The sequence below is a fragment of the Gossypium hirsutum genome, chromosome D12 (genome assembly GCF_007990345.1).
Source record: "Gossypium hirsutum isolate 1008001.06 chromosome D12, Gossypium_hirsutum_v2.1, whole genome shotgun sequence".
Lineage (NCBI taxonomy): Eukaryota > Viridiplantae > Streptophyta > Magnoliopsida > Malvales > Malvaceae > Gossypium > Gossypium hirsutum.
In genome coordinates, this window is record NC_053448.1 from 45,298,851 (window position 1) to 45,314,850 (window position 16,000).

The 16,000-nt window shown below is 34.7% G+C and overlaps 1 protein-coding gene and 1 long non-coding RNA gene across 8 annotated transcripts; both read left to right on the plus strand.

Annotated features, from left to right (window-relative positions):
- Positions 1 to 6,910: 6,910 nt before the first annotated feature.
- Positions 6,911 to 9,193, plus strand: LOC107946135 (uncharacterized). Of its 7 annotated transcripts, XR_001696844.2 has the most exons (8): positions 7,008 to 7,327; positions 7,441 to 7,616; positions 7,702 to 7,763; positions 7,916 to 7,922; positions 8,013 to 8,074; positions 8,208 to 8,444; positions 8,566 to 8,633; positions 8,841 to 9,193. It is a non-coding gene; the product is annotated as an uncharacterized lncRNA (long non-coding RNA). The 7 variants fall into 7 exon arrangements; XR_001696841.2 differs by having other exon boundaries at positions 7,006 to 7,327; positions 7,916 to 8,074; XR_001696839.2 differs by having other exon boundaries at positions 7,007 to 7,327; positions 7,702 to 7,922.
- Positions 9,194 to 10,773: 1,580 nt separating this feature from the next.
- LOC107946136 (formin-like protein 3) lies at positions 10,774 to 15,480 on the plus strand. The gene is made up of 6 exons (XM_016880359.2): positions 10,774 to 11,440; positions 12,176 to 12,671; positions 12,767 to 13,271; positions 13,373 to 13,569; positions 13,883 to 14,118; positions 14,381 to 15,480. The coding sequence occupies exons 1-6, from the start codon at positions 11,285 to 11,287 to the stop codon at positions 15,272 to 15,274; spliced, it is 2,484 nt and encodes an 827-aa protein (XP_016735848.1). The 5' UTR covers positions 10,774 to 11,284; the 3' UTR covers positions 15,275 to 15,480.
- The last annotated feature ends 520 nt before the right edge of the window (positions 15,481 to 16,000 follow it).

A 16,000-nucleotide genomic window follows, 5' to 3' on the forward strand; every position in this document is an offset into this window, starting at 1 on the left:
GGGTTTAAGCTGGTATTTCATATTTTAACTTCATGTAAGTTTAATTCTTGCTTTTTCCTTGAAATTTCTATGTTTTGGGACTTTTACAATTAGGTCCAACTTACTATTTCATTAGTTTTTGGATTTTGTTGAAAGTTTTGGAAGTTACCATTGATGAATTCATATGATTTAGTTATTATATGATGAAATTGAGATCTTGGTGGATATTTAAATGTATTTTATTAAGGAATTTTGGATGAAATCATGAATTAGGGGTTAAATTGTGAAAATGCAAAATTCGTGGAAAATTTTGATTTTTTTGTGAAAACTATGTGCTGTTATAGTTACAAATAAAATTTATCTAGGGTTGTAATAAGGGTTAAATTGCATGAATTTCATTTTCCGAGCCTAGGGATGAAATCGTAAATAAGTAAAAGTGTAGGGGCAAAATTGTAATTTTTCCTAAGGCGTGAATTGAGATGAATTGAATATGAATTGTATTAAATTCAGTTAAATTTACTCGTATAGATCCGGATAGATCAAAAACGGAGTTAGATCGTGGTAAAGAAAAAATATTGGATTAGAAGATTTCAACTCACGAACAATTGTCGAGGTAAGTTCGTATAACTAAATTGTGTATATTTATATACTTAAATTGAATGTTGAATATGTAAATTGTATAAATGTCATGTATGTGTATATAATTTACCTCATATCCGACAATTCTTGATAAATGAATAAGTCCCGATAAAATGAATGAAACTCGATTGGATACAGAGTTCTGTTTCCTGAAATGGTAATGTTCCTGTATATGTTGCGGACGTACTGTAGCTCGAAAAAGCGTCCCATTATAAACTCTCTCAAGCTTTTCAATATAGCGTTCTTGGGAGCTTCCCATTAAATGCTTTTCGAAGCATCTCGATTGGTTGTGTTCTACATATGTTGTAGACACACCAATGCTCTTATGGGCATTCTGTTTATAGGTTCTTTTTGAACCTCCTATTAAAGTATTTTTCGGAGCTTCCCGTTAGTGCTCGCTTGAACTTCCCGTTATATGGTTATCCGGTGCTTTCTGTTTAAGTGCTCTTCGGAGCTTCCCGTTAAGTGCTCTTCGGAGCTACCCGATATAGGCTCTTTGTGAGCTTCCCGTTACATGGCTCAATGAGCTTCCTGTTATAGTGATTGAGAGAGAGCTTTTTGTTTAAGTGCTCTAATGAGTACTCCCGGATATGAATTGACAAATTTCTAATTTGTACACTTTATGTGTACTACCCTCATATCCATCGAGATTTCAAATGATTCAACGGGCAAAATTCTGACATGAAGACAAGTGAAAATCAAAATGAAATCAATATCTGAAAAATATATATGAAATGCATGGAACTTGGTATTTGATGAGCTCATCTTTGTTACTGATATTTACATGAAATGAATAACTAACTTATTTGATGAGATTGTGTGCTTAGGTTATGGCCAAGTTGTTTGGAATGCATGTGTATGTTTACTTAATATACAAATGAATGGTCAGTTTATTTCCCGTTATAGGAACTTACTAAGCACAAAGTGCTTACTCGGTTTTATTTTCTTTGTTTTATAGTACTCGAAAGCTCACTGGGTTGGAAGCTTGGCGGAGATCACTCACACTATCCATCGACTCACTTCAGTATAATTATGACATTATTTTTGGATATAATGGCATGTAAAGGTTTGGCTAGCCAAAGTTGGCATACAAATATTTTGGTTGTAAATAGCCATTGGAATAGCTTGTGATGAATGTGTTTTGGTATATTAACATATGAGTTAATTTCATGTTTGGTATAAGTGCTTAATTTGGTTTATGAATATTAGTATGATATTAAGTAAATGTGGTCAAATAGATAAATTCACAAACATGGATTTATGAAGTGATATGGTATGTATGAGACTTGAATTTTGCATGATTTTAAATGTTTTAGATTGACTTTTGGATTTGTTAAAATGTTTGTGTAGGTGAATGATCAAATGGGTGAGAAATAAGGTTTGGAAATGACCTTTTTTGTCCACACGGGCGTGTGTCTCAGCCGTGTATGACACACGACCTAGCTCATGGGTGTGTGTTCTGGCCGTGTGTCCCCTGCATCTTAAAATTCAAAACAGAATACTCATTATTTTTCACACGGCCTAGCACACGAGCGTGTGGCTTAGCCGTGTGACCCCTGTATCTTAATGTTTTGCAAGTTAGAGAGTTACACGGGCTGGGAACACGGCCGTGTGACCTGCTTCATATACCACATGACCTAGGACATGGGTGTGTCACTTAGCCGTGCCGTGTGAGCCACACGGCCTGACCACACGGAGGTGTAACCCTGCAGCTAGGAAAAATTTTGAAATTTTGTGAAAAATTCTCTGAGTTCCTGATTTAGTCTCGACTTGTTTCTTATGTATGTTTTGGGCCTCGAGGGCCCAAATAAGGGACTTTACGATAAATTTTCTAACATGTATGATAAAATAATATAAAATTTCTGTATTCATTCTGTAAGTTCTGGTAATACTCCATAACCCTGTTCCGACGATGGATACGGGTTAGGAGTGTTACATTTGTTGGCATCAAAGCTACGGTTTAGTTGATTCTCGGACTAACGAAGCATGTATGGGTCTAGCTATACATGCCATTATATAATCTGTGATAGTGTGATATCTCTTGACCATTTTAAATATGTTTTTCATATGGTAATGTCATTCAACCGAGCTGAATCCGAGGAAGCTGAGAGCCATGCTCAAGCTTCTGTTCAAAGAGAAGTATCCAATAGTAGAATGCCCGTATCTGAGGGCCGAGCCAGAGAGGCTAAAGAAACCTTCTTTCAGATGATGAATGAATGGTTTATAGAATTTGTAAGAACAAATCCGGCTGTACAGCAACCTCCCCCTCCTGTTCCTCAACCGGCTCCCGATATGCCACAAGGTACAAAACTTGTTAGAACTGGTAAGCCTCCTGTTGATAAAATTCAAAAATATGGGGTAGAAGAATTCTGAGCTACTGCTGATGATAATCCAGAAAAGGCTAAATTTTGGTTAGAAAATATTATCCGGGCTTTATATGAATTATCTTGTACACCTGATGAATGTCTGAAATGTGTTGTATCATTACTAAAAGACTCAGCCTACCAATGATGGAATACACTGATTTTTGTTGTACCGAAAAACAAAGTCACATGGGAATTCTTTCAAACTGAGTTTAAAAAGAAATATATCAGTCACAGGTTTCTTGATCAGAAACGGAAGGAATTTCTAGAACTAAAATGACTGTATCCGAGTATGAATGAGAATTTATTCGATTAAATAAATATGCTCGAGAATGTGTTTCGACTGAAGTTGCAATGTGTAAACAGTTTGAAGAAGGTCTGAATGAAGACATAAAGTTGTTAGTTAGAATTCTTGATTTGAAAGAATTTGTTGTATTGGTTGATCGAGCTCACAGAGCTAAAGAGCTTAGTAAAGAGAAAAGAAAAGCTGAAATGGAAACTAGAGTTTCGAGTAAAAGATTTATGGGAAAATCACAACTGTCGGCTCTAAAAAAGTCAAAGAAAGAACATGACCGTTTAGTTACCTCTACGGGATATTCCGGGAAAACTAGAAGTATTCAACATTCTAATCCAAGATCTCGAGCTACATCCGTAGCAAGTGCATGTAGTGTTGGGAATCTCAAACCTCGATGCAAATACTGTAATAAATTTTATTTTAGTGAGTGTCGTATGAAGAGTGGAGCTTACTTTAAATGTGGATATTATGACCACTATCTCAGAGACTGCCCAGAAAAGCCCAAGACTGATATTGTATAGACTTCAAGGCTGAGTAATCCTGCTACTAGAGGTAGACCACCTCGTAACCTGGGTAATATGAGTAGTAGCCCAGGTACCACAAAAGATTTAACCATCAAATCTGAAACATGAGCACCGGTAAGGACATATGTTATCCGTGCGCGAATATAATTGCTTTGATTGATCCTCTGCACCTGCACCTGATATAATTGTTGGTACCTGATGTGATTACTGGTACTTTTTCTCTCTTTGATACTGATATAATTACTGGTACTTTTTCTCTCTTTGATACTGATATAATTGCTTTGATTGATCCTGGTTCAACTCATTCATATATTTGCACGAATTGGACTCACTTTTTCTCTCAAACACGAATTGCTTTGAAAGCTTGCTCAATTCCCTGACATGTCAGTAGAAAACGTGCCCAATTGGACTCACTTTCACACTTTCTCTTTAAAATCGATTTGTTTCCCTAAATCTTGAATAAATGACCTATTTGGCTAATTAAAGAAAATCAGCATATATTTTTTAAATGGTTTAACTTACAAGACATGGGTACAAGGCTGAAAGAGTATTAGTTTTTTTTAATGTAGCAATAGAAGTGCAACTTTTTAATAAAAGTTGGTGTTACAACTTTATTCCAAAGTTGGTAGTACCTTAATTACAGCTAAATTTTTTTAAAAAAATTTATTTGTTTTTCTAAACCTTTGTATATCAATCAATTCAACTGACATTTTTATTTATCAATTTTTTTTTAATAATCACATTCTTTCTTATAACAATCATTTTTTTCTTTTAAATTAAATTGATCCTTTATTGGCTTTATTATAGAGGAAGTGATGTTGGAGAAGATAAAAAGAAAAATGGTGGAACTTTATTATGAATTTTTAGTAATGGTAATGACGTTTCTTTTTTTTTATTTTATTTTGTCCTCATGCTTCTTCACTTGACGATGAAGGTACCGGTTTTTTTTGTTTCACCAGATCTAGGTCTTCGTTTTAGAGAATGGATGACAATCTTTTTTTTTTTGAAAAAAATCTTAGGTGTCTCCGGATAGACCGGCGACACCCAATTTTTTTTTATAGATTTTCTCCGGTGCCACCATAGTGGCCAACGACACCCATTAAAAATTTAAATTTGTTTAAAAAACACTGATGTTGCCACACAACTTGGCAGCACAAAAAAATTAATTTAAAAAAAAACATCGGTGCCGCCAAAAAGAATAGTGACACCCATTAAAATATTTTTATTTTTTCTCCCAAAATATTCGTATTTTTATCGAGTATGTAGAAAAATACAATGGTGACACCAAAAAACATTTTTTAAAACCGACAATAATTGAGTAATGATGAGGGGTGATGCCGCTAATAAAAATAGCGGCACCGAGAGTCACTATAGAAAATGAATTATTTTCATACAATATTTTGCATCTAAATTATTTTCATAATTAAGCAATTTGCTGGATCAATTTCTATAAAAAGCTCATGTTTTTCAAAATTGTATTGATTTCGTTATGGAAATACAATGCGAAGCATGTCAATCCATTAGTTGTAGCTAGAAGATGCGCTAACGGCCTCCTTGTTGGACAACTCCCATCAAAGCATTAAACCATTCTAATGGGTTGTTTTACCCAAATGACCAAAAAAAAATCAATTATTTACATAAATGATCCTGGTTCAAAAACAATAACTTAAATGACCTGAAATGACCAGTAAAATTAGGTAAGAGAGACTAAATGGTTGGCACCAATATTTTTTTCTAACACAATCATTGTTTTGTGTGATGATTGTGTCAGTGGTTAAAAAAATTAATTATTTGTATAAATGATCCCGGTTCAAAAACAATAACTTAAATGACTTGAAATGATCAGTAAAATTGGATAAGAGAGACTAAATGGCTGGCACCAATATTTTTTTCTAACACAATCGTTGTTTTGTTTGATGATTGTGTCAGTGGTTAAAAAAAATTTGGGTGCTGGAAACTAGATGGTCGACACTATTGTATTTTTTTCATCCCGTATCATACTAGTATACGTTTATACTAGTACTTAAAAAAATTTTGGGGTGTTAGCACACTGATGATTGACACCTCTTTATTAGATAAAAAAATATTTTCTTTGAGGTGCTGGCACATTGATGATCGACACCCTTTTTCCTGATTAAGAAAATTGGGTGCTAAGACACTGATTTAAAGCACATTTCTTTAAATATGAAACTTTACCAACTTCTTATTACCATGATTATGTTTATATTGAAAATGGGAAAAATTATTCATAAGCTTTATTTCCACTTTTTACCAAATGAAAATAATAAAGAAATCTCATCAATGAAATTATTAATATTTCTTAACCTTTTAATTTTAATAAAAACCATCGACTAATAAATTAATTATATTCTAGGCAATCGATGTATATAATAAGATTTTAAAAATTGATAGAAAAGATGAGGCATCAAATCAATGTCAGTTGGCCTTGACAATTTAATAGCCGACACTGTCATGTCTCATCTGTCATGTTTCGGGGTTTGAAGGGTTTGGGATTTTAGGTGGTTGGCACCTGCAGTGTCTCAGCGTGCAGACGACCTCTTGATGATTGGCGTCAGCTTACACCGACATGACCCGATCGGCATGGGTTACGGTGCAAATGTCTAATTTTTTTAAAAATTTAGAAGGGTGCTGGCCATCTAGTCCTCAACACAAAAAAAAAAACAATTTTTTTAATCAAATAAAAGGGGTGTCAACCATTAATGTGTCAACACCTTTTTTTTTTAAATATTTGTATAAAAGTATACTAATATGATACGGGGTGGAAAAAAATACCAAGTTGCTGACCATCTAATCTCTAGCACTCAAAAAAATATTGGTGTCGGCCATTTAGTTCCACTTCTCCAATTTTATTATTATTGTTTTTGAATCAGGGTCAGTTATGTAAATAATTAATTTTTTGGATCATTTGGGTAAAACTAATTTTACTATTATTGTTTTTAAACCAAGATCATTTATGTAAATAATTAATTTTTTGAGTCATTTGGGTAAAATAGCCATTCTAGTGACATTATTTTACATTTTCTTTAATTAGTTTCTAATTGTAATTTTGCGGGAATTATTTCTAATTTTTTCATAATCAACTTAAGGATATCTACAATTTCCATGGAACCTTAATTGGGCCAGAGAAAATCCCTTAGCGGGTTTGACAATTGGCATTTACCATAACTATTCTACCTTCTTGCATGGCCTGAAAATTGAAGGCATATTCTTCCATTCTTTTCCTATAAACTCACTCCATTTCTCTTAGTAGCCTACACCAAGTCTTTTTCTTTCTTTCTTCTTCTTCTTCACTTTCTTACCCAATTTCTGTTGATCATGAGCCGCAGATGCACCAGGCCCGTGATGAAGAGATCTGAAGATCCTTGCTCTCGTCAGATAGCTTATTCAAGATGCAGGGAAGGCATTCTCAAGAAAGCCGCTGAATTGTCTGTGTTCTCTAATGCAGATATTGGCCTTCTGATGTTTTTTCCTACAGGTCGATTAACCAGCTTTGCTAACAAAGGAAGGTTGATAAGGAGTATCAATTGATTATAATGTTATTTATGTTCTCCATTCCATGATATTGTGTTTTTAAGTTTTGAATGGATCTTTTGATAAATTTTTGTTATGCCTTTTCCAGGAGGATATGTTTCTCCGTTTTATTGAAGAGCCCGATGATGATAAAAAAGCTTCTGTTTTGGCCATCTTTGCCATCCTTGTTTCATAAAAGAATTCACAAATAGACAAGCTGAGGCTTTACTAATATGTTTTGCACTGGTCCTATTTGTTTTTCTTCCCCTGCTTATCCCTGAAGAGGTATTCTATCAGTCTATCTTCTTTCCTGTACCCCCTTTTCTAAGTTTCTGATCTCTTACTTGCTGTCAATTGCATGTGCTTATAGTTCTTGTGCCAAAGCCTGAAGCATTTGAAGTATGAGGCAGAAATTCTGGATAAAATAGGAAGGTTATATGTCCTCTCTCTTCCAAACATGCACATTCATGTACTTACACACACAGGCACAAGAATTTTTGCTTTGGTTTAATTTATTTCTTACTCACAAGCAATTCTTTTATCATGTAATGATTTATTGGCCATTAATGCGATGCAAAGTTCAGCTTGGAGGTAAACAAACTCTGAACAACTTGCTGTTCTTTGCTTCCTAAAGATGATAGGTCCGGTAACTTTGTTGTTTTCTCTCTTTCGACTTCCTAGGCTCTTGAGATGAAACTGCTTGATCTCAGTCGGCAAGAATATGAAGCTCAGGACAAGATGAGGTCATTCCTTTTGTTTTCCGACATCTATTTTCTGCATAATTAATCACCAATTCCTTATGAGTTGTGGTAGGTGATTTCAGCTATTGTTTGGGACAATTTGGGATTGATGAATGACATTTTTTTTATTAAAAAGGTGTTATAAACCAGATATGACAAAGATCCTCACAGTTCAAGAAGCTCAGTACCACCAGCAAGTTGTTATCAACGCAATTCGACAAATTGAAAAGTTGAAAGCGAGTTTGGTTTTTCACTAACCGATGGTGATTTTTCCCCTAATCTAGTGAACCCTAACATAAGCTATCTTTCTTCTCCTAAGAACGCAAAGCTGCTTGAGAACGAGGCTTCAACTTCAAAGCTGAAGGATGTTGAGGTAAGAAAATAGGGGAAGAAACAGGAAGGAGTATGTAGCTAATCAATTAAAGCATTCCCATTTATGATAAAACAGTCAATTATTGTTGCATGCAATAACTCCTTCCATGTAAAATTCATAGATGCCTGGTGTTGAGGTGAAGGACTCCGATTTCACAGCTGAAGAATCTGTAAACTCTAAAAGAAAGCGGTATAATTGTGGTGTAGCTAAAAATCATCTCTTGATTTTTCTTTTTTGAATTTTGCTAACAAGTGCTCTAAGGGTATTCTTTAAGGTTAACTTCTAAGAGCACTCGATAGCAAAACCCTTTTTCTTTTTTTAAAAATTTCTGCCCAACCTCTTTCAAAGCTGTATGAGAATAGATCAATGGTGACTTTAGTTGTTGAATTCATGCAGGAATAAGTCAGAGGATGATGAGAAAGAGGAAGCAGGGTCATCAGCTGTTGAGGTCCCCTGCCCAACACCCCATCTAAGCATTAGCTTCCTCAAAATCCAAACCAATTGGAACCTTCAAAAGGCTTAGGACTTTACATCAATCAAATTTCCCATGCCTTAGAGCTATCTTCTATGATCAGTTTATTTTACATATATGTATTGCCTTTTAATATACTTTTTTTTTACTTTTCTATGTATGTATGTATGTATGTACGTACGTATGTATGTATGCATGCATGTATGTGTTGTGTATGAAGTCAGGTTTGTGTAAGATACAAAACTGAGAAATAGATTTGTGTAATATTATGCATCTAGTTTCAATGTTGTGGAATTTTTTATTTTACATACTAAATTTTAGGCTTAAATTGTTATAGAAGTTATTATCGAATTTGACAACGTGACCAAATGCAAGTAGAATTGGCACTCATAATGGAGTTTATTTGCAAATTTGTTTAGCAAAAGATATTATCCATATTATTAAATATTTAATTGATGAATAAATAATTATGTGTTTTCATACATCGTATTTAAACATGAAAAACATTAAAACACTACAATGGGTAAGTTTTCGGTTTAGTTAATTTAAAAAAGTTACAATTTAGTTATTAAACTATTCAAAAGTTTTCATTTAAATTATTGAATTATTCAAAAAATTTTATTTAAGTTAATGGGTTAGTAAGTTTTTTTTTTTAAGAAAAAGTTTCGTCAACGAATTCTAAATTACGATTTGACAATCAATGCAGTAGATCAATACCCATTGAGAACTAGAAGAACATACCTTAGATTCAAGTCGATTTGAAGGTCAATGTTGAATATCAGAGAAAAAAACTATTTGAATTTTGGTTTGTAAATTCATGACATCAAATCTGTTTCACAGAAAAAAATTGAATTGTAGGAGAGAAAGGAAAATGCAATTTTCAATTGGTACATGCAGTACGACATAGAAAGCCATATAGCATCGATTTTAATAGCTCAACAATTTAAATAAAAACTTTTGAATAATTCAATGATTAAATTATAACTTTTTTCAATTAAATGATCAATAAAAAAAATTACCTATAATGTAATGATTAATAATATAATTTACCCTTAATAATATAAATTTTTTTAAAATTTTTGATAGTTTCCATATCTATTTAAAATTTATGATCACTCCTTTCAATAATTTACTTTCACATTACATCTTTTTGATTGATACCTTAGTAATCATTTATCATTTAACTAAACTACAATCTAGTTCTCAATACTAAGAATTGGAACACGCCAACCAGCCCAAACCTATTATTAAGTCCATTAAGATTATCAACATTTTTTGAAAAGTGTTGATTTCTTTTTTTGGCTACGACCCGCAGTTTTATCTGTTAGGTTGTTTTTATTTTGTACTGTTTTAAAGAATTAGGAAATAAAAGCTAACCTGTTTGATTTAAAAGAGATTTTTTTATATTAACTTTTTATCTAATTATTCTCCACTAAAATTTCAGTTGAAAATTAGCATCAAATCCCATTAATCACTCATCAAAATAAGGCGAAGAAAGAAAGATAAGCTACAAATTACCTTCTCTTAAGAAAAAAGCATTTACACATTTTCTATTCAAAACTATAAGAAAAAGGTTATTAAAATTAAAACTTCACTTCTAACAATTTTATTCTGCTTTATTTTGTGGCTTTCATTTTCCTCTGCTTCTCATTTCTCACCAAAATTAGCATTAATCTAATATAAGACTACTAATTAATAGAATTTTTAGTGAGGGAGTGCATAAAATAAGATGAAGAACAACTATAGTATTAATTAAAATGAATAATTAATTAATTAATTAAGCGTTAGGAATGAATGGGGTTCCATTGAGGAGGAAAAATTTTGTTTTAAAAAAAGGAGAAATAACAAACAAAAGAAAAAGAGTGGGGGGTTATCTTACATCGTCCTCCTCACGTCTTTCCTCACCCGACAAAACGAGAAACATTCGGATGAACAAATATCCCCACAAGAATAATTACTTTTACGAACCCAGACCTGGATTTTGTCCCTTTTTATTACATTCTTGGCTTTTTTTGTCTTTTGCTTCTGCCAAGCTGCAGACATCAGACACGTAAAGCCTTGTTTTTATAATACATATATATATTTTTATGTCTCAGTTTCTGGGTTATTAAGATTCACAGACATTGTGTCATTGCAATGGTTCGATGAATGAAGTTGTATAAACAAAATTTAGAAGATAAGAAAAGGGTATTCGTTTTGTTTGGCATTTTCCTAGAAGGCTAACCCCAAAAGGGAAAATAGTTAAGGAAAGTAGGGAAACAAAAAGGTTTTGGCGTCTCCTTTCGGTTATTATTATTATTTTTTTTTTGTTCTTGAAAGATTTTTAGTCTATTCGATGAAATGAGAAGAAAAATAAGCGAATGGGGTAATGTTTGGAGGAGCAACGAAAATGAGAAGGGCTGTTTATGCCATTTGTTTTGTGATATTGGTTTGCAATTTGGCAATGGGGAGCTCAGAAGGTAAAAGGAACACACCTGACAATGAAAGCAGCAGAACAACATCTCCCAAGATAAATGAAAAAATGGTATGCTGGTTTTCCTTTTTTGCTCTTGAATTCTTGGAATGGTTTAAATTACATTTGAAGATTCTTGTTAGCATTGTGGAGGTAGAAAGAATTATGTTAAATCCTAGGAATCATTGAGAGCATTCACTCAAACTTTTCTCTCTTGTGTTCTTATTTTCCTTGGCTTGTTCTTGTCTCATTTTTCTTTCATCTTGTTGGCTTTGAGTTGCTTTCGCTTGAGTTGTGTTTTGGGAGGAATTCCGTTGAATCCTTCTTTTGTGGAAGTTAGGCTGACTTAGGCGTTTTGGAGTAAGAAACTGCCTAAGGCCGCACGGATTCTGAGGCACTTCTGTTGAATTGGGCGAATATTAGACTTCGTAGGTAACTCATTCAGCTATTGAAATATGAAGGCTTCTAAGCTGTGTTAGAAAGTGTCTCCGATATATGATAAGATGAGTTGTTTCGATTTCTTGGGGTTTAGTGGCAGATGATAGCAAAGATTCATGTATGACGTAGGTTTAGTGTTATTGTCAAAAAGTTCATCTATAAATGACTGCAATCAACGATCAAGCGTTGTTACTGTTTTCGGTCTTACATTGTTATGTCAAGTTGCTTATATTGTTCAGTGTTATTCCATTATTATATCTGGTCTTCAAGTAGGTGAAGAATGGTACCTAAACATTTCCATCTTGCATGTGGCCCTCCCCCTTTTCTCCAAACCTGTTAAGAGCTTGACAAAGATTTTTTAAATTACAGGCAGAGGAGGCATGGAATCATTGCACAAAGGAGATGGAAGAAAAAAGGGATGCCATTAAAGATTTTGACATGTATATACCACAAGCAAGCGATGACTTGACTTCGGCATTATTAGCAAAACAAAGCATGCACAAAGCTATTGATATTTTGCCTCCTCAAGTGAGAGACGGGGTTCTTGATTGCTTAAGAAAGAATGGACTTATCTTTTGTGCTTCTGACCCAGAAGTCAGCTCAAGCTATCTAAGGTCGCATCCAACTGAAGGCGCATTACATTATTCACTTCATGTATCGAAAAAGGTTTCTGGTTCACGTTCACCGGGTAAAAAGGGTAAAAAGGGTAAAAGGAAGAGTCTCATGACAGCTATAATTGCTATTGTTGCAACTGCAGTTGCAACATTTGTTCTTGTTGCAGTGATCTTCTTTTGTTGTCTGAGGAAAAATAACGAACCAAAGGAAGAAAAACCCCTTCTGCACTTGAATGATTACTTGAGTGAAAGTATGTGCATGTTGTGTTTGTTTGTAATTGAGTCATTATCATCTTTGTTTTCTTGTTCATGTTTCCACAAGCATTTTAACTTTACTGTCTTTCAGATTCTTCACAGAAGTCTATTAAGTTAGTAAGTTTGGACAACAAAGAACTTAGTACTAGCAGCAGCTGCAAGATCCCTGCTTCTGCTTCTGCTTCTGCTTCTGCTTCTGCTTCTGATACTAACTTGACCACAAAGCAAGATGACGGCGCACTTCCAAAACCACCAGGATCAGATGCAACTGTTGGAGCAGGCCTAAAACCTCCTCCTGGGAGACCAGCTCCTCCTCCTCCAGCACCACCTCCTGCGGCACCACCTCCCAAAGCAGCAGCACCACCTCCTCCTCCTCGTGCTGCTGCCCCCCCACCTCCACCAGGTGCCCGTCCTCCCCCTATGCCACCAAAATCAAAAGCCGCTGCACCCCTTGGAGGACGTAAGCAACGTAGTGCTTCTGGTGATGATGCGGACTCTGCACAAAAAGCCAAGTTAAAACCATTTTTCTGGGACAAGGTTAAGGCTGATTCAGGTCAATCGATGGTTTGGCATGAGATCCGTGGCGGATCATTCCAGTAAGGAAACAATTCTAGCTTGTATTAGTTGTGGACTTTCTATCTAACAATGCTTCATCAAAATTTTCTTTGTTTCCTAATTGCCTCAAAAACCTTTGTAGGTTCAATGAGGAGATGATAGAGACTTTGTTTGGTTATCAAGCAGCTAATAACAAGAATAACGAGAAGAAGGAAAAAGCAGCAGAACCTGCTGTCCAGTACATTCAAATTATTGATGCTAGGAAAGCGCAAAATTTGTCTATTCTTCTGCGTGCACTAAATGTCACAACACAGGAAGTTGTTGATGCTCTCCAAGAAGGTCGCTCTCTCTCTCTTAAAGGAAGACTGAGGGAATTGCTCGATCATAATGATACTAACCATAACCTACTTTTCTAGTTTTAACCGACAATTATAGTGCATAATATTTGATAGAAAGAAAAAAGATTTAATTGCTTAAAATGATATATCTATCTTCAGTTTAGATACAAATATTCTTCACTGTTTGACCTTTTCTGCAAAAGCAGAAAGTTTAAAGTTCCTAGTCATCTACTAGAATATGCTTTGTTTCAGATCCACCTTCTTCAGTCTCAAATGCATGTGACAGCTTACTCTTCTAAATTAAATTGAACCAGGTTATAGGCTTCCTGGAGAGCTCCTTCAAACATTGAAAAAGATGACGCCAACACAAGATGAGGAACTGAAGCTTAGATTATTCGCAGGAGATATTAATCAACTTGGCCCTGCCGAGAGGTTCCTCAAAACCGTGGTTGAAATACCTTTTGCCTTCAAACGAATTGATGCCTTGATGTTCATGAGTACTTTCCCAGAGGAAGTCGCTAGCCTTAAAGAATCCTTTGCAACTCTTGAGGTGAGATAAATAGATTTAAGAACAGAATACCCGAGAGTCCTCCAGGTTACCCTAGAAGGAAAAAAAATCACAACAAATGATTCTCACATATGTTTTGGTTAATGGAATCTCCTGCTTCTCAATAATGAGGAGACCGCAAAATTTAAACATAAAACATATTATTTTTCTAAGAATTTATATTCACGGATGTAGTTCCTACGTGAAAATCTTTATTACATCAAAGATGAATAACCAGATAATTGTGTTATTGTCCTGATGGTAGGTAGCTTGCACCAAGCTCAAAAATAGTAGATTATTCCTAAAACTACTGGAAGCAGTGCTTAAAACCGGTAATCGCATGAATGATGGTACCTACCGTGGTGGTGCACATGCATTCAAGCTTGACACACTCTTGAAACTATCTGATGTAAAGGGAACAGATGGTAAGACCACGCTTCTCCACTTTGTCGTTCAGGAGATCATGCGTTACGAAGGCATAAAATGTGTTCGCCAACAAAATTCAAGCCAGAGCCAGAGCCTTGGCAGTTTCAAGGGGGTGGACTTTGTTGAAGATAATGACCAAGACAATGAGGACCATTATCGCAGTCTTGGTCTTGAAGTGGTTTCAGGTGTAGCCACTGAACTTGAAGATGTTAGGAAGGCTTCTGCAATTGATGCTGATGCCCTGACATCTACAGTGGCTAAACTCGAGGGTGGTTTGAGAAAAACTAAGGAGTTTTTGGATTCAGATATGAAGGAAACCGAATCGGAGACTCAATTTTATCTTTCAATGACTTGTTTTGTCGATGCTGCAGAATCTGATATTAAAATTCTATCAGAGGAAGAGAAAAGGATAATGGAGCACATCAAGAGTGCAGCAGACTATTTTCATGGCCAGGCAGGAACGAAGGAAGGCTTGCGTTTGTTTGCAATTGTGCGGGATTTCTTGACAATGTTAGATAAGGTTTGTAAAGAAATTAGAGACACCAGAGCTAAGCAGAAAGCCCAGCAAGCCAAGGAAGCCAAAAAAGAGGGTGCGACGGTGACAGAGAACCGACCATCATCTGCTTCGGAGCCTCCTCCACCATCCCCGGATATACGTAAACGACTATTTCCGGCAATGGCCGGTCAGCGGATGAATGATTCCAGTTCAGATGAAGAAAGCTTCTCTCCATAGCTGTAAATTTAGAAAGGTAAATGAAAATTTTCAATTGGGAACATGGTATCCTTCTCTTTTTTCTTATGGTTATATAGTTTGCCTTGCGGTAACTGGTGTACAAGATCAATGATTATAGATTGAAGCAAATTTGATTGCCATAGACATGCAACTTTTGTTAGTCTGTTTTCAAACTAGTGAAACATCCAAAGCAATTATTTTCTTCACCTTGCTTCTTTGTATTTCTGGATTTCATCCTCTATTATAATCTACAGAACAACACAAAGCCTATATAGGAATGGGCAGGTAGAAATGGTAGAATCAGGGTTCTTCTCAGTTGCAGCATTTATTGTGTACGGAAACAATATACTCTATTAGCAATCAAGGTTTTCTTTTTCCCACTAAACAATGTCAAAACACATCTACTAATCATATTGAAAATGATAATATTTTATTAAATTTAAATAGTTTTAAAAATAAAAATAAAAATTTGTTATTCATATAATAATATTAACCAAGGAATACTAAAGGAGAAGCAAATGTTAATTAATTTCTTGCTGTAGTCAATTGTGAAAACCCTACTAATCAGACTGTATAAAATGCTCATAAATCCTCCCCTCTTTTCTCGATTCAAAACTTCCATCAATGGCTCGGAAGCGACCTATTGAAGACAATAAAGTATTAAAAAATGGTTCTATATAGGTGAAACTTTCACTCGTATTCGAATAATAAAATTATTAATTAATA

Excerpts from the sequence above, each read along its gene's own strand:
- LOC107946136 (XM_016880359.2), top strand. The coding sequence starts at position 11,285 with ATGTTTGGAGGAGCAACGAAAATGAGAAGGGCTGTTTATGCCATTTGT. Across the intron at positions 13,272-13,372 it reads ATCCGTGGCGGATCATTCCA|GTTCAATGAGGAGATGATAG; the intron begins GTAAGGAAACAA and ends AAACCTTTGTAG. Across the intron at positions 14,119-14,380 it reads AATCCTTTGCAACTCTTGAG|GTAGCTTGCACCAAGCTCAA; the intron begins GTGAGATAAATA and ends TCCTGATGGTAG.